This window comes from Tachypleus tridentatus, chromosome 13 (genome assembly GCF_004210375.1).
Source record: "Tachypleus tridentatus isolate NWPU-2018 chromosome 13, ASM421037v1, whole genome shotgun sequence".
Classification (NCBI taxonomy): Eukaryota; Metazoa; Arthropoda; class Merostomata; order Xiphosura; family Limulidae; genus Tachypleus; species Tachypleus tridentatus.
In genome coordinates this window covers 86,909,909-86,933,337 of record NC_134837.1, presented here as the reverse complement: position 1 = coordinate 86,933,337, position 23,429 = coordinate 86,909,909, and the positions used below count along the sequence as shown (strand labels likewise).

Here is a 23,429-nt window from a genome sequence, read left to right as displayed (position 1 = left end):
GTTACTGCCATTGTTCAACTTGTGTATCTGAATCTAACAACTATGATGGAGATTTCATCAGCTCTTTTCATTTTCCAGGCTTACTCAAGGCTCATTTTTACCTGTAGAGATCAATGTTCTCACTCCAAATATCTTTATGAATTTCAATTTTTAGGTTTATTCTTTACTTTCTCATTCATTTCTGTTATTTTATTTTTCTTTTACATTACTGCATGTCTCATATTGAAAATTATTTTATTTTCTTCCTATTTCAGACATGCATGTAATTTTCACTTTGTTCCAGTCCTTTCTCATTCAACATCCTCCTCTTCCAATTTCTTTGTCTGGCTGGAACATTAATGTGGTTCTTCATGCTGTTACCCAGCCGTGTTTGAACCACTGGGCACTTGCTCATTATATCATCTCTCTCTTATAACTCATTTTCCTCTCTATTTTTATAGTCATTGAAAATCTTATCTTCATGCATTGGATGCTTTCCATACTTTATTTCACAGATCTTCCTTGATCTTGTTTCTTAACTGCTCATTTATTCCTATGACTTAGGTGGCTCAGGAGAGAGATCACTCCTTTTCTTCTATTAATTTTGACTCTCTATAATCATACTGATCTTGATTGTCTCAGGTGACCAGTTTGAGTATTCAGATGTTACTTTGCATGCACAGCTCCATAGAGTTCCCACAATCAATTATTCTTGTCATGGGATCTTGCTTTTTCCAAATATCTCTGGTTCTTTATGTTTATCACATCAACTGATTTGGATCATGTATTCCTCCTTGGATGGAGACTTACATAGGCTATGTCATGTCTCATCACATCGAATATGCTACTTGACTCTCTGTCCCATGTGTCTGAAAACACTTGAATGAGATTTTCCAGGCTAGAATATGGCAAAACTCAACATCTTCCTCTTCAGTTACTTTCATCTGATAGTTTTTTTTCTCCCTCAGGATATTGCCTGTCTCCATTTGTCATTTTTCAGTTAAAAAAAACATTCCTAGGTTAATGCTTGTTTTACTTTACTTCTCTGAACCCACCCAGTGGCAAATGTGCCACGTAGCAGGTGCTTAATTTCCTAAATACACATTGCATCTGGGGTACCAGAAAGTATTAAACTCCTCCATTGTGGTTCCAAATGTTCCCATTGTTGAATTGGGATTTTCTGCAAGACCATTAAGATGGTGTATATGTTCAAGACTGTACCTTTTGTGGACTAACATGGAAGCTGCTGAGATGATCAACTTGAGTTTCTCGCCAGTTATATGGTCCCTTCCTAGAAAGTTTAAGAGGAGCAAGTGTGTCCATATCAGTATTGTACTGGTCACCCCTCTCTTATGTAATGTGCCAAATTCCCAATAGTTTGGCCAGCTTAATGGGGCAAGTGTTTTTCCTCCTAAGACCTGTAATGTACAGTGAGCAAATGATTAAACAGAACATATTAAAATGCATAGTCTGTTCATTGCTGTGGCAACACTACCTCTCATGTCCATCTTACTGGTTGTGTGCAAATACTTGGGTTAGGCATGCACTTCCTACCTCTGTAACACTTTGCCTTCCTCCTTCTTAGAAAATAGTATACTCTGCATTTGTTTTTAATTTTGTTAATTTTTATTTCATTTGAATTCCCCTCAGTGTAGATTTCTGTATTTGGTGAGGGACTTCCCAGGAAAGGTTCTATTCTTTCAGTTTACCTTCTCTGGGATATAAATATCCACCCATGTGTTTCCAGTGTGTGGTGACCCATGAAGGGGAGGAGAGGATCCTGGTGGTTGAAGGATCCAGCCCTAACACACCACTTTGGCCTTGAATTCCTGTAGACGGGCAGCCTTGGGGTGGTTTCCCTCGTAGGGCTTCATAGTAGGTGGGGTCAGTGGGCACTGAAATATCCTTTTTTTTTTTTGTGGATCCTCCAAATAAAAACTTAAATAAAAAAGTGAAAAAAGTCCTTAGGTAAATAACCACAACTTGAAGATTATGAGCAGCAATCTTCAACATCTGTAACACCTGTACCTTATTTTCATATACTACATTCTGTCTCAGACAAACCTTTAGGGCAGGTGTCTCCCTTTTCCATTCAGAAGGGACTAGAGGGACTTGCTGGCTCTCCAAAGTCAGTAAAGAAGCTTTGCTCTGGTGATATGTTGATGGAAGCATCCACATCTCAACACAGCAAACTCCTTTTGCATTCAAAGGCAATTGGGGATGTACCTATTGAAGTTACACCTCATGCTACTTTGAATTCATCATAAGGAGTTATTAATGAGAGGGATTTGAAGAACATCTCCGAGTCAGAGGTTCTGGATGATTTCTCCACCTAAGGAGTTTCTGCAGCGAGGCGTATTTCCACTTCCAAAGAGGGAATTATGATGCTGACCAATGTCTTCATTCTGACATTTACATCACCACGTCCGCCTGCCACCACCATGACAGTTTATTTCAATTGCAAGGTATGGCCATACATTCTAAACCCTCTTGGATGTTTCCGGTGTCAGCGGTTTGATCACTCAAAGACATCATGTCATGGTTCCTTGACATGTGTTCATTGTGGTGACAAGGACAACAATGCTTATCAGTGTGAAACAGATCCTCATTGGGTCAATTGCAATGGCTCTCACCTGTCCCACATTTGTTCTTGCCCTAAATGGTTGGAAGAAAAAGAGGTGCAGCATTTGAAGATGATTCAAAACATTACTTACCCTGAGGCTCAAAAGTTGCTGTTCACCACTTCAAGAACAAGATTTGAAAGGTCAGAGGGCAATATAATTCTGTCCCCTTTTGATCTTGCTCTTTGATGGCCAGGAAGTAGTTGATACCCAGAGCATCGCCAGTACTCTAGGTGAAAGATTTTGCTGGGTATTTAGCACTTTTGCTTCACCCTCCACCTTCTTGACCATCAAGACTCAGACAGAGCAATCACTGCTTTCCTATCTAATCCTATTGTATCTAAGAGTATAATCGTCCCTTTAAACTGGTGGAATTCAAACTAACCCTTCATCGATCTAATAGTGCATTGGTCAGACCAGAAGATGTACACTTAGAGGTACTGTGCCTTCTTTCTCTTGCTATTCTTCTAATTGTTTTAACTAGATCCAGCAGGAATTTTTTTTTCTGATGCCTAGCACAATATCCTGATGCTTTCTTTAAGCCTGGGAAGGATCCCAAAATTCCTTCAAACTACTGTCAAGTTGCTTTGACAAGCTGTCCTGTAAGACCTTACAGAGGATGGTTAATGCTCGTTTTCTTTGGTTTTTTAGAATCAAACAACCTCCTCTCCCTCACCCAGTGTGAGTTCCAATGACAGCGCTCCACTATGGACTCCACCTGATTCAACTTCAAACGTCAATCAGAAAAGCCTTTTTCAAACGATATCCTGTATTAATATTCTTTGACATTGACAAGGTTTATGAGCCAATATGGAGGTATGGCATTTTGCGAGACCTTCATTTATATGGGTTAGGTGGCTATTTGCTCATTTTTATGAATTTTTTAACAGACAGATGATTTATAGTTCTCATGGGTTCGACACTTTCTCATTCTTTTCTACAGGAACTTGGAGTCTCTCAGGGCTGTGTTTTGAGTGTCACACTTTTTAATATAAAGATTAATGCCATCATTGAACAATTCCCTCTTACTGTTGCAAGCGGGCTCAATGTCAATGACTTTCATATCTCATGTCAGTCGTTGAATATGTAGAATGGATGTTTAATTCTCATCTTGTTTGGTTCCTCAAATCAAATAACCTCCTCTCGCCCACCCAGTATGGGTTCCGACGACAGCACTCCACAACAGACCACCTAATTCGACTTTAAACATCAATCAGAGAAGCCTTTCTCAAACGACAACATCTTGTATCTATATTCTTTGACATTGAGAATGCTTAAGACACAACATGTAGGTATGGGATTTTGCGAGACCTCCATATATGTGGGTTTCATGGCCGTTTACCCGTGTTTATTAAAAAATTTTTAATGGACAGGAGATTCCAAGTTTGTGTGGGTTTGACACTTTCCCCTTCTTTTCTATAGGAACTTCAAGTCCCTCAGGGCTGTGTACTGAGTGTCACACTTTTCAGTATAAAGATAAATGCCATCAATGAACAACTCCCTCTCACTGTTGCAAACAGGCTCTATGTCAACGACTTTCACATCTTGTGTTAGTTGTCGAACATGAGATATATTAAGCGGCAACTACAAACTGCCCTCAATCGTGTACTGAAGTGGACCACGGCAAACAGCTTTAATTTCTCTGTCTCTAAAACAGTTTGCATGCATTTTTGCTGCCAACGGGGTATTCACCCTGATCCTGAACTCTGTATCGGTGAAGTTTTGCCAGTGGTCCCTGAGACCAAGTTTTTGGGGCTTATCTTTGACTGTAAGCTGACCTTTATACCACACTTAAAGCAGCTACGGGTCAAATGCACAAGAGCATTGAACATCCTCCATGTCCTCTCTACCACCAGTTGGGGTTTGGATCGATGTTCTATGTTGAAGATATATCATGCTCTTATTCGATCGAAACTCAACTATGGATCAATGATCTATGGCTCTGCCAGACCCTCAGTCTTAAAGATGCTGGACCCAATTCATCATCAAGGACTCTGCACTGGGGCTTTCCACACCTCCCCAGTTCAAAGCTTATACATAGAATCTCATGAACCTTCTCTGCATGTTCACCGTTTGCAACTGTCTTTACTATATTCTTCGAAACTTCGTTCCTTACCAAAGCATCCCACCTGGGGATGTGTTTTCCTTCCTCAGTGGGCCATACTTTTTCAGAACAGACAATCTGCCATTGCTTCTTTTGGCCTTCCCATCCAGATGCAGTTGGATGAATTGGGTCTGTCCTTGGATAACATTGCAGAATCCACTGGTCAGCCCATCCCCCATGGCTTATTACAGTCCCCAAATGTGACCTTTCTTTAAGTCACCTGAGAAAGGCAGATACTCTCAATTGGAAGTACCATCTTTTATTTACTGAATATCTTTCAAACAATCTTTCCATTCCAATTGATACAGATGGTTCCAAATCAGGTAACTTTGTGGGCTCTGCCATGGTTTGTTGTGGTTCGGTGGTTGCACGTAGAACCCCTCTACAGCTTCTGTGTTCACTGCTGAACTGTATGCCATATCTCTTGCCCTGGATCATATTGAAGCTAAGCAGTACTCCAACTGCACTATTTATACTGACTCGCTTAGTTCTCTACTGGCCCTGGAATTCCTTCACGTTGGCTCACATCCTGTTCTCGCTGATATTCAAAACCAACTGGCCCATTTCTCATTAACATCTACTTCTATCCAGTTTTTCTGGATACCAGGCCACATTGGTATTCACAGGAACGAGCTGGCAGACACAGCAGCTAAATCTATCTACTCTGGCACTATCACCACTGTGCCTATTCCGTACATGGACTATGGTCCTGTATTCAAGGCTCGGCTCCAGCTGGCAGTCCACTTGGAGTGAGCAATGCGACAACAAGCTTTTCCAAGTAAAACCCTATATTGGGCTTTGGCCATCTAGCTTCCGTAAGGTTCGGAAGGAGGAAGTTGTTCGAACTAGACTACACATTGGTCACAGTTTTTTAACTCATCTTTTCTTTTATCTGGAACTGTTGCACCAGTGTGTAGTTTGTGTAACACTCAAATCACTGTAAGCCACATTTTACTTTCTTGCCATCATTGACTCTCAGCAATGGCACTATTTTAAACATGTTCTGTCCCTAGGTTTGTCCGTAACATTGGACGGTTTTATTGGTGACAGTGACGCTGTCCACCTTGATAAAGTTTTTAGTTTTTTAATGGCCATTAATCTTTTTAATCTCATTTAAGTGTTTGATATTTATTCATTACACCTTTTTAATTGTGGTTCCCTTTGAAGAGTCTCAATCTCTCTAGTTCAATTTGAAATTGGAAAATGGCCAGAACATTAAATAATTCGACACCAGGACTGGAAAAGCCAACTTCAGGTGACTTACGCTGCCGTTTAAACTACCCGTTAGTCATCCTGGCGAGTTGTTATTACAATTTTGCTGCATGTCTTTTAACATTTTTTATTACTTTACCTTTTGGTACTAGCTATAATGACACATAACCTGGAACCAGGACTGGAAAGACCAAATTCAGGTGACTGACGGTGGTTCTTGTACTTACTTGTTAGTCTTTCTGGTTGGTTATGATCATTACCATTATGCTACAGAAAGTCCTTTACAACTTTGTAGACTGGATGTCAACATTGGTTTTATGCCATTTTATGTTTTTAATTGCTGTTTTGTCTTTTCCTTCATTTCCTTTTATGTATTTTACTTCATTTACTTTACTTTTACCTTTTTAATGGACATTTGGCTAATTATTATTACGATTTTACTTTGTGTCTTTTAAAACTTTTATTACTTTACCTTTTGATAATGGCTGTTATGACACATAACCCGGAACCAGGACTGGAAAGGCCAACTTTAGGTGACTAACGGTGGTCCTTGTACTTATCTGTGTGTCTTCCTGACAGGTTATGATCATTACCATTATGCTAGAGAAAGTCCTTTACAACTTCCCTTACTCTGCTTTCTCTCTTAACATTGTGGATTAGATGTCAACATTGGATTTATGCTTTTTCTGTTTTACCTTCATTTCCTTTTATGTATTTTACTACATTTAATTTATTTTTACCTTTTTACTGGGCATTTGACACAGATAGTCTAGCTGCTTTGTGCCATAAAACACAAAATCAACCAACCAACCAACGTTGAACAAGAGGTGTATTGAGTGACAGCTATAGACTTCCCTCAGTCATTTACAGAAGTGGACCACAACAAACGGTTTTAACTTTTCCCTCTCTTTCTAAAACCATTTCTATGCACTTTTGCTGCCACCATGATATTCACCCTGATCCTGAACTCCATATCGGTGAAGTTGTGCTACCTGTGGTCCCTGAGACAAAGTTCTTGGGGCTTATCTTTGATCGTAAACTGACCTTTATACCACACATCAAGCAGCTATGGGTCAAATGTACAAGAGCACTGAACATCCTTCACGTCCTCTCTTCCACCACTTGGGGAGCAGATCGATGTTCTATGCTAAAGATATATTGTGCTCTTATTTGATCGAAACTAGACCATTGATCACTGGTCTAAGGCTCTGCCAGGACCTCAGCCTTAAAGATGCTGGATCCAGTTCTTCATCAGGGACTTTGACTCTGCACTGGAGCTTTCTGCACTTCCCCAGTTCAAAGTTTATTGTCTCATGAACCTCCTTTGCACCTCTGACATTTGCAACTGTCTTTACTGTATGCTTCGAAACTTCATTCCTTACTAAAGCATCCCACCTGGGGTTGTGTTTTCCTTCCTTGGTGGGCTATGACTTTTCAAAACAGACGATCTGCCATTGCTCCTTTTGGCCTTCAGATCCAGAAGCAGTTGGGTGAATTGGATCTGTCCTTGAATAACATTGCTGTATCCACTTGTCAGCCCATCCCACCATGGCTTATTACAGTCTCCAGATGTGACCTATCTTTAAGTCGTCTGAGAAAAGCAGACACTCCCGATTGGAAATACTATCTGTTATTTGATGAACATTTTTCGTACCATCCTTCCATTCCTATTTATACAGATGGTTTGAAATCATGTGACTGTATGGACTCTGCCATGGTTTGGTGGTTGGGTGCAATATTCCTTCTACAGCTTTTGTATTCACTGCTGAACTGTATGTCATTTCACTTACCCTGAATCACGTAGAAGCTAAACAGTACTCAAACTGCACTATTTATACTGATTTGCTTAGTTCTCTACTGGCCCTTGAATCGTTTCACATTAGTTCTTACCCTGTTCTCACTGATATTCAAAACCAACTGGCCCATTTCTCTTTGACATCTACTTTTATCCAGTTTTTCTGGATACCAGGCTGTGTTGGTATTCGTGGGAACAGGCTCACCAACACAGCAGCTAAATCTGTCTTCTGTGGCACTATCACTGCTGTGCTTGTCCCATACATGGACTATAGTTCTGTATTCAAGACTCGGATCCATGCCAGTTGGCAGTCAACTTGGAGTGATCAATGTGAAAACAAGCTTTTCTGAAGAAAATCCTCTATTGGATTTTGGCCATCTTGCTTCCATAAGGATTGGAAAGAGGAAGTTTTTCTAACTAGGCTACTGATTGGCCACCATTTTTTAACTCATCATTTTCTTTATTCTGGAACTGATGCACCAATGTGTAGTCTATGTAACACTCAGGTCACAATAAGCCACATTGTGACTCTCAACGACAGCACTATTTTAAACATGTTTTGTCCTAAGGTTTATCCATAATGTTACAGTATTATTGGCAATGGTGACACTGTCCACCTTGGAAATGTTTTCAGTCTTTTTAAAGGTCATTAATCTTTTTAATGCTATTTAAGCTTTTTAATTTATATATTAAACCTTTTTTAATGTGATTTTTAAAAATTGGATTTCAATGCTATTTTTGTTTTTAATTCGAAAATTAAACTTTGTTTTGTTTTACCTTGATTTCTTTTTATGAATTTTAATAATTTTAAATTTTTACCAGATGTTTGGTGGGGACAGTCTAGTTGCTTTGCACCATAAAATGCCAAACCAACCAACCAGTCAGTCATTTGAATTTGTTATGGACATTTAGGGAAGACATCCATAATGTGATTGCACAGCTCTGAAACATTCTCAAAATATATTCAATATTAAATAAATTTCATCTTTTATTTTCATTATTTATTACTACTACCTGTAATAGTACAGTAATATTTTTCTGTGTATATATATTTTTTTCATTTTGTTTAGGAATGTCAAACATGTTTGTTTTATATATCAGTTATAAGTTAGAATTTTTTGTATTATTTCACTTCAGTGTGAATTACTTTCCAACTTTATTTCTCATAAACGTGACTGCACACAATTCATTATATTCTATCAGTGAATGACCAAGGAAATATTAATTTTATTGAAGGATAAAAAGTACTACTTCTGTGTATTCCTTGTTTTGGAGAGAAATATACATTATGAATTATTTTATATCCAGAGTATATTCATCAACAATGAAACTATAAAAAATTATCTACAAATGTGACAATAGAGATGAAAGAAGAACAGAAGTTAGGTCCAGAATTCCACATGCTCTATGGTCAAATATTTGTTAGTGTCACACAACATTCTTTAAAAGTACACATGAGGATATCAGAAGTATAAATAACTGTGTCATGAAGACTTTTGCCTTGGTTGATCAGATTCATGAAAATAATTAAGCTAATATTGTGATCATATGTTTAGAATTAAACAAACATTGAAAAAAGCCATTTCAACTAAAATAAACAACTGATTTTCTGCAAGCTTAACCAAAATCTTTGAGAAGATCCTCTATGTAATACCTTTATATCATGAAACAGAATGATTATAATTCATTATTAAACTGTTATATCTACATTGGCATGATTATATTATGATTTGAATATGTGTATATATTAAATATCTGTGGATCTATATTTATGTACATATGTAATTTTACATAAATATAAGTGTGGGTGTGTCTATAGGTGTATGTTTTATTATTATTATTATTTGTATTTTGTTTCAGAGTATATATGAAGTTTCATTACTTTTCCTATGAATAGTAGAGGATTTTTTTTTGTCCTGTGAAAGCTTTAGGTATTGGTTACCATGTAGTCTGTCACCTTAAAATTAAGGACAGATAGCTCTCAGGTAGCTATATGTAAACTTTTATTCCATAACTTGTGAGATTATCAAAAAAATTAAATTTTTAAAATACACATGCAAACACATGGACGTTTTTGTGTGTAAAAAGAATTACCATCGGATAGAAAGTTTCCAAAAAACAATTTTTTCTTAAGTGAGAAGGTAGAGAGGTAGAACACTTTTTTAATAAGATGTGTATATTTCCCTTTTGTTTCAGTGTTTTATTTATTTGACATGATTAAAGTATTGCATTAATATTCTTCATAAATATGCATATTAAGCCTTTTTTAAGTTTTATGACTTCAAACTTAGGTACATACCTCTGTAGGTTTTATGTAGTTTTGATACTCAAACAAATATAAATGTGCGAGTGTTTTTTAAAAAAACATTAAGGTGTGCTCAGGATCATCCAGTTTATATTTATAAGGTTTGCAACATTGCTGTATTAATCATCTAAACAAGTACATTTATCTTCTCTGTGTAGAATCGAGAGCAAGTGTTGCTTCGGATGTTCACCTTCTTCCTTAGTAGAAGTTCTTATCTCACTCTTCTCCAACTTCGGCTTCTAATAGCTTCATGTATGTTGAATATTTTTGCTTGCTTGCTCCTTCTAAATCTCTTCTTCTGTCACATAAGATCTTTAAAAAATATCAGTGCAGTAACATCTTTCCTATTCCAGAGTCAATTCTTAAAACAAAATTTAGTTTTGTTTGTTTTTGTGGATCTGTGATTAATTTATTTCAAATGACATAAGCTGTTATAATTGTATAAATATGAGTATGTGTGGTATTCAGGGTCTCCAACTATTCTGCCAAAACTGGTGACCAACAATAAAAATAACAATGATTGTACTGGTTGGGAGGTTTTTAGTATATTTTCTCACTTTTGTCAACTTGAGACTTTAGTGTTAAATAACCATTTTGTCATTGCTTTGATTTGTTTATTTTTCATTAATGTTAAAGTTTTATCTTTCATAGTGAAATGTATGGTATAAAAAAATATTTATAATTGTTATTCATTCATCAATTTCCAATTTAACCTCTAAAATTGTTATGTCTCCTTATAGAAACATTATCCTAGGCATGTTGGTTGTTTTGGTTCATCATCAGTTCATTCTTATTTAAAATTTTTACATTTAATCAAAAAGTATGACTGTTTTTCTTTTATTTGCAAAATCACACATACATACATACATTAAAATGCTTTGAATGTTATAATTTATTGCTATGAAAATACTAGATTTTTAATAATCACAAGATTATTTTTTCTGTTTATAGTATCCATCTGTATAAGTAATAAAGTATCACAAAAGAAAATAATGTAAAATGAACACACTGATAATGCTAATGATTAACTTTTATCACATTACAGAAGTTTTACTTGCTGGATGATGTTTTTAAATTATTTTTGCATCCATCACATAATCATGATTGTATTATTGTTATTTTTGCTTCCTGGACTAAGTGTTGAACCTCTTTTATAGTTCCTAAAGTGCTTTCGTTTTCTTTAGTTTTTAATTATGGAAGAGAAATAAATGAAATAAAAACTTTCTTAGTGGAATTTGCAATTGAAAATTAGTTTGATCTTAAGATTTTGTTTTTCCCATTTTTTAATACCAAAATTAATTTAGAAAATAAGAACTATAGTTTTAATATCATTAGGAACAATTCAAACTGGATAATTGGAGTTCATTCTTATGCCAAGCAAGACAAAGTTACAAAAAATGTCATGCATAAGTTGTCCTTCAGGCAGTTTCTGTTCTACCATTTATCATAGATTGTGTGCTGTTTATTTATACAAACCTGAGCTGCAGGCAAAGAGGTACATATGGATGGATGGATTTGTGTCAGTAGGAATCTTCATTGATGTTTTGCATATTACAAAGTAATAAAAATAAGTTGTAACAAAGAATTAGAATTCTAAATTTTGAGCAGTGTAATAGCAAAGTCTCTTTAGGTGTAACTTTAATTGTTACATCTGTAAACATGCTTTCACATTCATCAAGACTGATTTTTGTAATTTATGAAAGCAATTTTCTTTACAACATACTGTCCTAAAGTGTTAAATAACATTGTGGGTAAGATACGTATTCTACAGGTGATAGGTTAAATTTATATCTTTTGTTAATATTGGTTTCTGTTTGCAAAATGGGAAAAAAAAACATGGGAATGAATTCATTTGTTTAATAAAATATTGTTATTCATTCAGAAAAGTTTGTTTAAATGTCCAGTGCAAATTAAATCAGTATTTGTGCAACTCTTATGTAGTCAAGTATTTTATTTATGATCACAAAGGCTATCTGTGATGTTTGAATTGAAAATTACTGAGTTTAGATGTTAAAGTTTTCAATGGATATGTTTCTTTATGTTTTTTAAGTATTTTTAGATGCATTTATAAACAATGGCTGCTTTTATCATTCTATGAATATTTTCTTTATTTTCAGTTCTTACTCCCTTTGACTCATCATTTGATCATCAATTGAATCATCCAGTTTAAGGTGATATAAATACTTTTCATCACGGAGCAACTAGTAATCACTGCAATGTGTTGCTAACAGTATAAAGTTGCTGATTTTTTTAAGTATACAAATGTGTTATTTCTTTGATTTTTGTCTTTTTTTGTGCTTGTGTGAAAAGTGTTTATAAAAGTTTCTTGTACTTTTTTCTTGTACATATGTGTCAAGAACTTATAACTATTGTACAGATCAACATTTTTAATATTTGTTGACAAGTTGAACTGGCTTGATTGAAAGTATCATTAATCAGTTTAATATTCCTAAAATGGTGAACTATTGAGGCCTGTTAGGCCTAACAAAAGTGATAAAATCACATTTCATGGCAAATGTTTTTTGGTTTTTTCACATTAATCTCATTTGATTTTTACACACCTTTGAAGATAAAGCCATAAAGAACTAATTGAGAACAATGTTAAGAGAAATCGTCTCGAGTTAAGCGCAAATTTGCCCAAGCGTGGCCTAGGATTAATGAGCCAGATTGGGTTTCAGATTCAAAACATGGTGCTTTTCATTTCCATCTGTGCACATGTTGTGGGAATGAACCAATCCCACTATCTGGTTAAGAGTAGACATTTCAGGCAAAGGGTGCTACAGACTAGTGACCTTCCTTCTGGTCTGCAGTTAAAAACGTATAGACAGTTGCAGATGAATTATAAATGTCTCTGGCCTTGTTATTTGTACAGTTGTATATCATTTACATAAAAATTAATAATCATGATTTTATCATTTCTGTTAGGCATAGACTGTCATATTGGTTCACCAAATCCTATATTTTACAGCACTCCATTAACTATCTTGCCAGCTGTCTTAAGTCTATCTTAGCTAATGTGTTCTGGCATTGGACAAAATGACTGGTGATTTGTGTGAGACAAAACGTTAGTCTAAAGTACTATTATTACTTAACTTTAATTAGACACATGTAAAGAGCTAATTAAGAGGAATTTGAAAAAGAAAATCCCATAAGTGTGACAATGTTATTAGATTTGTAATTAAGAACTTAAGTTTCTCATGAAAGGTAAAAATGGTAGGTGTGGGTGTTTGATGATATGTATTTATTCATTAAATTTTTGAACATTTGAATTTTTATTATTGCAAGTTATAAATAGTATTTTATTTAATATCCGTAACAGAGTTTAACAATTTTAATTTTATCTTGTAAATGTACATTGGCATTTGATATTTTCTTTCTCAATTTCAGGTGAGAAAAGAAACTTTTAAAAGACTTGACTATGTTCACAATTTATTTTTGGCATAGTTCTGAGTTATTAACATGTATGTCCCTTTAGCAGATCAACAGTAAAATTATGGACTTCCAGTGGTAAAATCCAGGATTCAGTTCTCTGCAACCAATAGAGTACAGAACCTCATTTTGTAGCTTTATGCTAAAACTACATTAACTAAATATACACTGAAACTGGTCTAATGTAAAGGACTGAAATAAAACTTTTTTAATCTCACCAGAAATTACTAAAAGAGATATTAAATTATCTTGCAGATAGTATAGATTGTGGAGTAATTAAATGTAATAGTTTTCCTGCCTGCCATCCAAGTTACTAGAGTTTAGTAACGTGCCAAGTGATAAGAAAATGTATTGAAATAGTTCAGCATTCTTTGCTTCCATTAATCTCTTCTCGGTTGCATGTATATAAATATTGTTGGTTTTCAATCAACTTAAATTACCTTTAATTTCAGATTTTGATAAAAACTGTACAGCTAGGGTTCAGACTTGTAATTAGTTAAATTTTATTTGATACTCCAAGATCTTTTCATAATTAATTCTAAAATATGCCAAAGGTGTTTGGTGTAAATTTGTTCTTGCTTTTTAAGATAACATGATTTATCAAGACTTTTAACTCTGTATTTTTCAGAAACATAAATTTTTGTTGTTTTTTCATTTCTCTGTATAAACTTAATTAAAATCATCCCTTAGAACATAATTTCTGAAATCTCATTTTAACAAATCTGCTAGAGAAACACAAGTTTTATACTATATGTGTACTTTTTAATGAAATATTTTCACCATATTAAACCTATTATATCAATCTGTAGATGTATAAAGACAGTGCTGACAAAGCTTTTAAATCTGATAAGGTTTTTAGAACACCATCTTGAGAATGCCATATAAAGACTGTTTAGACTGGTTTTGGAACTTCATTTGTTATTGAAACAGTCATTTTCTGGAATAAACTGTTACATTAGCAGAATGTTAACCCCACTTTTTGTTGTTGTAGGTTATTTTCAATAAGTTGTGTATACTGTACAATGGCTTAAATGATCAGATGAGCCATAGTACTGACAGTTGCTGTGAAAATGCTGTATAAAACTATGACGAATATTACACTGTAGGCACACGGTGTAGCTGCTTTACTACAAATAGATTCTAATAATGTTTCTTTACTTAATGGTTGGAAATTCCACATGAAATATATCATTAGTAATAGTTGTATTGGGATCTTCTAGGATACTTTTCATCAGTTTGTTATTGTGCTCTTACTGCTGCATTCATAGGATTATCACAGATTTTTACAAATGAAAATAACAAGAAGTTTATTGCCATAAAAAGTAGAAGATGCTTGTAGATAACCTAAGTGAGGACATGCATGCAATAGTCTTTAATTAGAGTTCTAATTCTGTATGATTATAAATGTTTAATACAGTTATAGTTAATAATGAAGAAAAGAAACTTGTTGTTGAATGTATTGAAGTTTTAATTTCTTTTATAAAATGTAGTATGATGTATCATTGGTTAGAGCTGTTTATGCATATGTAGGATGACTGAAGATAATTACTATTAAAATATCTAAAATGGTTGTCATCATACATGTTTACATTTAATTTAGATTATGAAAATGAAATATCATAAAAATGTCATTGAGGTAGTTTCATCTGATACTAAATGTAATTTATGACCTGATTAATAAAATGTATCTGCAGACATTGTAATCTGTACTTTAAACTTACATAGCTCTTGGTAAATATAGTAGCATTGGAGTATAACAATAGTAAAATAAAATCTTAGTATATTTTTTTTGCATGATAAAACCTTTTAATTGGTGTGCCATTGAATTGTTAGGAATTTTATTAAAGCTAGTTTTCAAAGTGTAAAAAATAAATATGAAACCCAATCTGTCATTGAATTCCCCACTTGGCTTTGAATTATACCATCTTCAGGAAATCAATTTAAGACTTAGCATTGGAATGTAGGTTGTATGTATAATGTTTTTAGTTCCCTTTTACTCACCACAGTGAACCTTCATTTATGAAGAACTAGAAGAATAATTAACATTCATGCTTCTGAATTATTTAGTAGACAAGCTGTTTTAAATTCTAAATTTGTAGCCCAATCTGTCATTTGGTTCCCTACTTCTCACAGAGTTATACTGATTTTGAAAAATTCCACCCCTCCTTAGTTTTTGTGGACAAGAGCAAGTGGATTCAAGTGTAGGCTTTTTATGGTGGTGGAGATAATATCATATGTGCAGTGTTAATATATTGAACTTCATATGTATTTTTAGTAAGAAGAAATTAGTATTATTTTGTTTGTTTTTTTATTTCTTTGCAAAGCTTTTGAAGAATATCTGCACTAGCTGTCCCTAATTTTGATGTGATAGACTAGAAGAAAGACAACTAGTCAACATTACCAATTATTGGGCTACTCATGACCAACAAATAATGGATTGACCTTCACATTATAACACCCCTGTGGTTGAAAGGATGAGCATGTTTTGTGACAAGTTTTGATCCCTTGCAAGACTCGATTTTAAGGAAATTACTATGTTGTCCTTCAGATGGTCTGACCTGCATCAGAGGTTGTCTGGAAAGCTTTATTGATTCTCTGAAAAAAAAAAAGCATAACCATCAAGAAAAGATGAATGTTTCTTCCCTTGAGATACCATTTAATGACCTACAAAACTTTTATAGCAAACAGAGATCTTGACCAATCACACTAAATATTTTTGTTCTGACCAGCTTAGCCTTTCATGAACTACAGTAAAGTAGTAAGACTTCACTTGCACTGGCACTCTCACACATACTACTGTACCATAATATGTACATAATGCCTGAATGCTGTATGTGTGACACATACATACCACTGATATGTATTGTCATCCACACTCATAGTTTGTATGGACTTGGAGTGAGGATATTCTAGGTTTATATAATTTATTTTTTATTTCCTACTGATCAAAACTTTCATGAAATTCTGTTTGCAGTTATCATTATTATTATTATTATGCTTTGTTTAATTTGTGAATTTTCCCACTTTTCTTATGGTAGCTATTCCTTCTCTATTTCCCAAACTTGATTGCTAACATGTCTGTTTAACATTAAATTTAGGCCTATACAGGCATAATTGAAAAGGGGTCAGTGTTTCAACTGTGATGATGAACAATGAAAAGTCTGAGTTTGGTTTTGTAAATTTGAAAATTTTAGTTGTATCGAAAGTTTATCAGTAAGAAGTGAAGAAAGCCATGTTAGATTTTTTTGTTGTTATAAGCATCCATACCAGAACTTAATCTCACTAAGTATTCATGCTATCAGTATTTGTTTTAGTTGCAAATTCTTACCTACCCATATGTATGTATACAAACATTATGCAATACACTGTGTGGTAATGTAACTGAGCAGTATACATTGTACCGTCTTACTACTTACAGTTATTCATGCTAACTTGAACTCCATGCAAAGGTTACGTGCATCAAGCAACACAGAGGTGCTTGTCTACGACAGAAAGTTTAGTGACTAGAACAGCATTCACAAAAGCAAACTTTTCCTAACATTTTTGGCCCAGCATGGCCAGGTGGTTTAGGTGCTCAACTCACAATCTTAGGGTCATGGGTTTAAATCCCTGTCATGTCAAAATGTTCATCCTTTTAACGATGGGGGCATTATGTTCTGGTCAATCTCACTTTACATTGATAAAAGAGTAGTCCAAGAATTAGCAGTGGGTGGTGATGGTTGAGGATTAGAGTCAACATTACCTGTGTCATATGGATGTGGATAAGAGTGTAGTAGACTTGCTGTTTTAAGTAAAGGTCTGTTACAGGGTACTAACTGTCTAGTTGAACAAAATGAGATTAAGTTGGCTGTGTGAGAAAGTTTTAGTCATCGTCTATAATTATCAAACTTGAGTGATGCTATGGCCGAAAGATAACAAGTCAAGCCAAAACCCTCTATACACACAAAGCTTGAGACCATGTGAACTTCATGCCTTTTGACATAATCTAAAGAGGCTCCAAATGAAATAATATAGAACCGTTTAAAAATGTATACTACTAAATTATTTAAATATTCAACTGTAGAAAAAAATAACTAAATTTCCTTCCTTGTTTTTATTATGTTTTCTAAATATAACAGATAACACAGAAGCAGTTCAATAAGAAATACACTTATTATAAATGTATTTTATAACATTCTGAACAAAATCCAATAGTCCTTACTTGTGAAAAGAAAACATTTAATTTAGAAATACCATTTTAATTATTGTTAACCAAGGAAATAATATGATACACAACTAAACTTCAGTTGGGTATTTGAATTACTTGTAAAGAAAAACTAGCACTAAGTTCAACTATTTAACTTGTAAAAATTACAATTCTCTAAATGTAATACAGTGGTACCTCGGTTCTTGAACTTAATCCATTCCAGAAGGCTGTTCGGAAACAGAATCAATTTTTCCCATAAAAGATACTGTAAATTAAATTAATCTGTTACAGACCTCCAAAAATTATGCATTATGAAGCATTTTAAGTAAAAATATTGCTTATTTATACCTATATCATAATACTTGCATGCATAAAGTCAACCAAAAAAACTATAAACGCAATAGAAAAACAATAAATGAAAATTTAACTGCACTTTACCTGTGCTGAGGAGAGCTGATGGCGTAAGGTGGTGAAGAACGTGGAGAGTAGGAGGGTTATTATTGTTTGGAAGGAGAGTCACCTTCCATAAAAACGTCAGGTAACTGTCCTTCTGGGGTTCTTTCTCTCTTCTGTCTCTTTACACTGCTACAACCTGCTTGAGACTCACTGGACCTATTTCTCACTAAAAACTTGTCTAATGAGGTTTGTTTCTGCCTGGCACCATCCCCATATCTCATCACACTATGTATGCCACTTCTCTTCCTAAATTTTTCAAACCACCCCCTACTAGCTTTAAAGGCATCTCTTGTATCAGCACTCGTTCCAGGGGTGTTTTTCAGTAGGTCAGCATGCAACTGCTTTGCTTTCTCACAAATGATGGTCTCAGAAATGCTATCATCAGCTAACTGTTTTTCGTTTACCAAATCAACAACAGTTTTTCTACCTCTTCCATTGTTTGTGATCTTTGTTTTGTAAGCACTGTCACTCCTTTTGCAACATCAGCTCCTTTGATGACCTCTTTATTTTTCAGTATGGTGCAGACTGTAGACTTCACCATACCAAACTGTGTAGCAAGATCAGACACACGAACACCACTCTCATACTTTGCTATGAGATCTTTTTTCACCTCTATTGTGGCTCTAACAACTTTTCTTTTTGGTTTGCTGCTTTCATTATCCTTCTTTGACCCCATGGGGGCATATTTAATCAGAATATTTAGAAAAACAAAAGAAAAACGAGAACGTTCACAACAGATTTTTCAGTTACAAGTTTCTGAAGTAAAGCATAACATATTGCCCATGTTTTAATTACAGTTTCAACAGAATGTGAGATCACCATGGTTACACATTACAATTAGTTAGAAATCCAATCTGTTCTCAGCAGTTAGTTTTGTCTGTGACAAACACATTGAAATGCATGTGTTACCAGTTTCAATTTGAAGCAGTCGTATCTGACAGTGTATATTAAGTTGTTCATTTGGTTTGAATGAAGGAAAATTCTACATTTATATTAATACTTTCTAGAATAAGTTTAATATCAATAGCAGTGTGCTCAGTAGCTAAATAAACATTGCCTGAGAATATTACACATAAATAATGCAAAGATGTTACTATATTTTGAACATTTTACTTATAAGAGATTTTACTTTTAGCTTTTTCTTTTCAGATTCAAAAATCTGTTGTAGTGGTATATTATATACTACCACTAAGTTGTCTGTTTTGACCAAACTGAATTTCAAAATTACCTGTCTGAAACTGCCGAAGTAAGACATATTTTCAGTGTGGTTCAGTTAAAACACAATTGATAAATATAGGTTCTGTAGTATGAATAATAGCCTCTTAGTATTTACCAACAGCTACTGTCTAGCAAGTAGGAAATTTTATGAGAAACTCAACTTGAAAATCATTAACAGAAAATACTGGAAGCATATTCTTGTTCCTCTCTGACAATCCTTTGTTACACAAACTTAAGATTTACAATTTTCCATCAATTTGTAATTGTCTTAAAAAACAGTGCAGTAATTTTTAACCCAGTAAAATAAATCAGGATACTGTAGTTCAAGCATTTCCAAAGTGTGCACGTTTGTTCTGTCAAACAATTTTAGAGCAAAAGTTACATTCTGCCTTTTAATATTTGATGGAAAGAAAACATTTTGTGACAACTTATGCTCATATTTAATAACTATTTGTTTGACTTTGTAAGTATTTACAGGATTCTGATAATTAGAAGATACATTTCTGGTATTTTCATCAGCACGAAGTATAAATTTGTTTATTTGTGAAATCCAGTTATTACCTATGCACTTCAAATAATATGGACCAAATCAAATGCTGGAAAAAGTGGCCTTTTCAAACCCCTTGGATTACAAGCCAGTGTATTTAAAAATTTTGTAGAAGTTAGAAACAAGGAAAACATTTTGTTTGCTATAATAAAAGAAATTAGTTTGCATACAACATTTTAAATTTTAATGATACAAAATTTCACATGTTCGTGCAGTTCTGCTGTTGAATATTTAACAAGATAAAATAATATTGCATCCTTATGATATGTAAATGCAGATTCCAAAATAAGAGTACATACTGAATCAATCAATTTATCATTGTCTTCCTGAAAAGTACCTGTAAGCTGACCACATTCATATTCTAAAGTTGATTAAATACATATTTAATCAACAATAATATTTATTATTCTTTCTCATTTATCATATTCATAGAATGTGTGAGTAAATTTAATAAATGTAAATTTGCTGAAATAAAAAGTACAAGTACATTTATTTTATCTGAGTAATGTTAATCTGAAGATTCAGTAATGATGCCAATTACTTCAATCAAACTTGTAAAAAGTAAATGAAAAACATCATGCAACCCCAAATTAGGGAACCTCAAGCTATTAATATAAAAGAATTACACATAAGTTCTGTCTTGAGGGGAAGCCTGTATAAGTTGAAAAGCCTAAGGCCAATTAAACCCTTAATCTGGCCTTCACTTCATGCCATGCTTTTATTTCATTTATCATATATTCATAATTTGCCAGTTTATTTTTGATAAGCTGTAAGTTATTGATACATATATAAATATATTGTACATAAAAATATATTAAAAATCTCAGTTCAGATTGTCCTACATTGTTATTTGAAAATTATAATACAAGAGAATTACCTGGACATTTTATTTTTTCAGACAAACTTCAAAATGTTAAAATTTGAAACTAAATATTTTTTCAATTATTAAACCTTGGACCATCTTGAAACTTTTTCATCTATATTACCAGCTCATTTATCAGGATAACTTCTGGTAACTGGTAGTTAGCACGAAGGTAAGAAGGCAAGTTAGTAAATAAAGTTGAATAAGCATTATGAATTAATTCTATCTGGTTTTTTTGAAACACTAATGTATTCTATCTTCTATTGGAAGTATATCATTGTAAATGAAGTGTTTTTCATAAATCACGTTATTCATTGGCATGAAATCCTTTCTTGGAATATTTATTAACTCTAGTTGTTTTCTTCTTCTTTTGGAAGACTAAAACCTACACATATGTACTCCTATAATTGCTTCTACATTGTGGAACACAGGACTTCCTTGGTATTTTATTGTTCTTAAACTTAGGTCTAACTGACTTTTTGTGGAAAGTTGATAATGAAATTAGGATGATTTCTGTTTACCAGGAATGTACTCAAATCTAGTTTACTTGTTTAACATAGTACACCTTTAATTTTTAAAATCTTTGGGCAAATTCTACTATTAAAATATAACTATTACATTTAACGAAATTACGAGCACAAATATATGACATTCTATCTATGGTTCTGACCTTTGCTGTGGTATGGAATCCATTAAAAATCAATTTTGTCAAAAGTTGGTCAAGTGAGTAAAGGATTTGAGTGTAGAGGGATTTATTCAAGTGCCCTGACCATCAAGCCCAGAAATTAGTTGCAAGAATGTTAGGCATTTTTCAAATCCTGCATAATATAAGCTCAATGTGGTGAGTAAAATATAACTAGAAATGGCATACATGTAATTTTTAAAGTATCAAATTCTGAATGTTTGAAAGATAAATGTAAATCATGAAAAGTAAAACCTCATTATTTTTTTGAAAACATTGTCAAATAGTTGTGTGAAGTTCAGAAATGTTACCTTGAGTCTTTTAGAAATAGTTCAGTACAGATTAATATATGTTCCATTTAAAATGTAGGGTTAAACAGATAATATGTCATAATACAAATTCTGCTACAGTGAACATCTTTTTGACTTGTGCTACAGAAAAACTTTTAATTTCTCTTTTTTGCTCATGGTAGGTTAATGGTAAGTTTAATGACCCATAATGCTAAAAATAGTGTTGAAGCATTCAAGGTTAGTACAAAACAGATAAGTCTGTTCTGTATCTTTCTGTGCAATAACAAATAAAATTATTCCTGTTGGTATGAATATGCCATTAAATGAATAAGGAGAGATGAAAAATAATTCACACCAGATACATAAAAAGTTATATAATTTTTTCTGTTTTCTACTATCAAATGTTCTATGTACTGTGCTACCTTTTTTATACATTTATGCATGCCTTCCACATTTTTAGGATCTTCATCATAGGCATATTTTTCTACATGCAAGTTTCAATAATTCTGATATTAATCTTTTTAATTTTGATTAACTTCCATACTTTGTGTATTATTTAATGGTCTTTTTGTAATTTAATCTAATATGTTACAGTCTTTGCTAATACAGAATCTTTCTTTGTAAATTCTTGTAATATATTTTAAAACAGGGTATGAAATGAAAAAGCTTTTTAATTGTGGGAAGGAAAAATTTCATTTGCTTAACTAATGCAAGTTATCTGTGATTATTGTTCAAGTTCCTCTTGTTTTTTTTATCATTTTTTTATAAGTGTTATTTAAACATATGGCTTTTTCATGTAAAATGTGTAGATTCATTTTGAATTATAATTTGTGGAGCTTTAATATACATAAATGAGACAAATGTAATAAAGATGACTCACATGTTTATGAGTATAAAATCAAAGCTTGATACAAATAAAGAAATAATGCAATTTCAGATTGCTAATTCTAATTCTAATCTTGAGCAAATATACTTGAAACATTTACAAACAATTAACGAGATTTTTGTGTGAATGCAGAAATTACCTGTAACTCTTGGTTATTGAAATAAACCTGGTTTTGTGTGCTTTTAATTTACTTGTTTATATTTTAACCAGTTACTATTTGGAGTTCCTTCACCACTTAAACTTGAAGTTTCTACATTTCTTTTGGATAGAATATCCAGACTACCTCTGTTAAAATGTTTTTTCTTTATTTTACTTTTGGTTTTCAATTTCAATTTGGGAGGGGAATGTTTTGCATAATTTTACTCAGCTAGCCTCCTCTAAAATGTTAATTATATACTATTTAATCATAGGTTTGACTTTATATATATAGTTTGATTTTCTACTAGACAATGTTCTTGCATTGATTCAAATAATGAAGCAGCGAAAATAACAAATCTGATTTAAGTCTTAAGTTGATTAGGAAGTAAAAAATTTTATTGGTTGAGTTTATATCTACAAGTAAAGTAATTGTAATTTTAAAACAGCAATTTCAGAATGAAACTAAAATGTTCGTTATTCAAGAGAGTGAACTTAGAGCATAGGTGTATAGATTAGGGCTACCTCACCTGATAGATGAGTTTTACGTTGAATGTATAACAAATTCTAAGTATTTATTTTTTATGCCCAGGTGATTCTTTAGTCAGAAGTGGTTCTTTTACTCTCAACAACCGTCTGTTCTAGCATTTTCATGTTGTTAGGCGTGATTTAGTTGTTTCTTAAGCAGAAAACTACAATGAGCTGTGTATTGTAGCCACTAT

General features: G+C 33.3%; 1 protein-coding gene across 5 annotated transcripts in view; it reads left to right on the top strand.

The window, feature by feature from the left end:
* LOC143237835 (palmitoyltransferase ZDHHC20-B-like) overlaps window positions 1-15,140 on the top strand; it is a 59,806-nt gene extending 44,666 nt beyond the window's left edge. The window contains exons 12-14 of one of the 5 annotated variants that reach the window (XR_013020287.1): window positions 10,175-10,268; window positions 12,134-12,187; window positions 13,404-15,140. Coding sequence is in view for 2 of the 5 variants with exons in the window: in XM_076477484.1 (XP_076333599.1) it covers window positions 12,134-12,186 (53 nt within the window). In the remaining 3 variants the exon portion in view is untranslated. Of the gene's footprint in view, window positions 1-10,174; window positions 10,269-12,133 lie in introns of all 5 variants that reach the window. The other 4 variants (XR_013020285.1, XR_013020286.1, XM_076477484.1 and 1 more) reach the window with 4 other exon arrangements.
* Window positions 15,141-23,429: the final 8,289 nt, after the last annotated feature.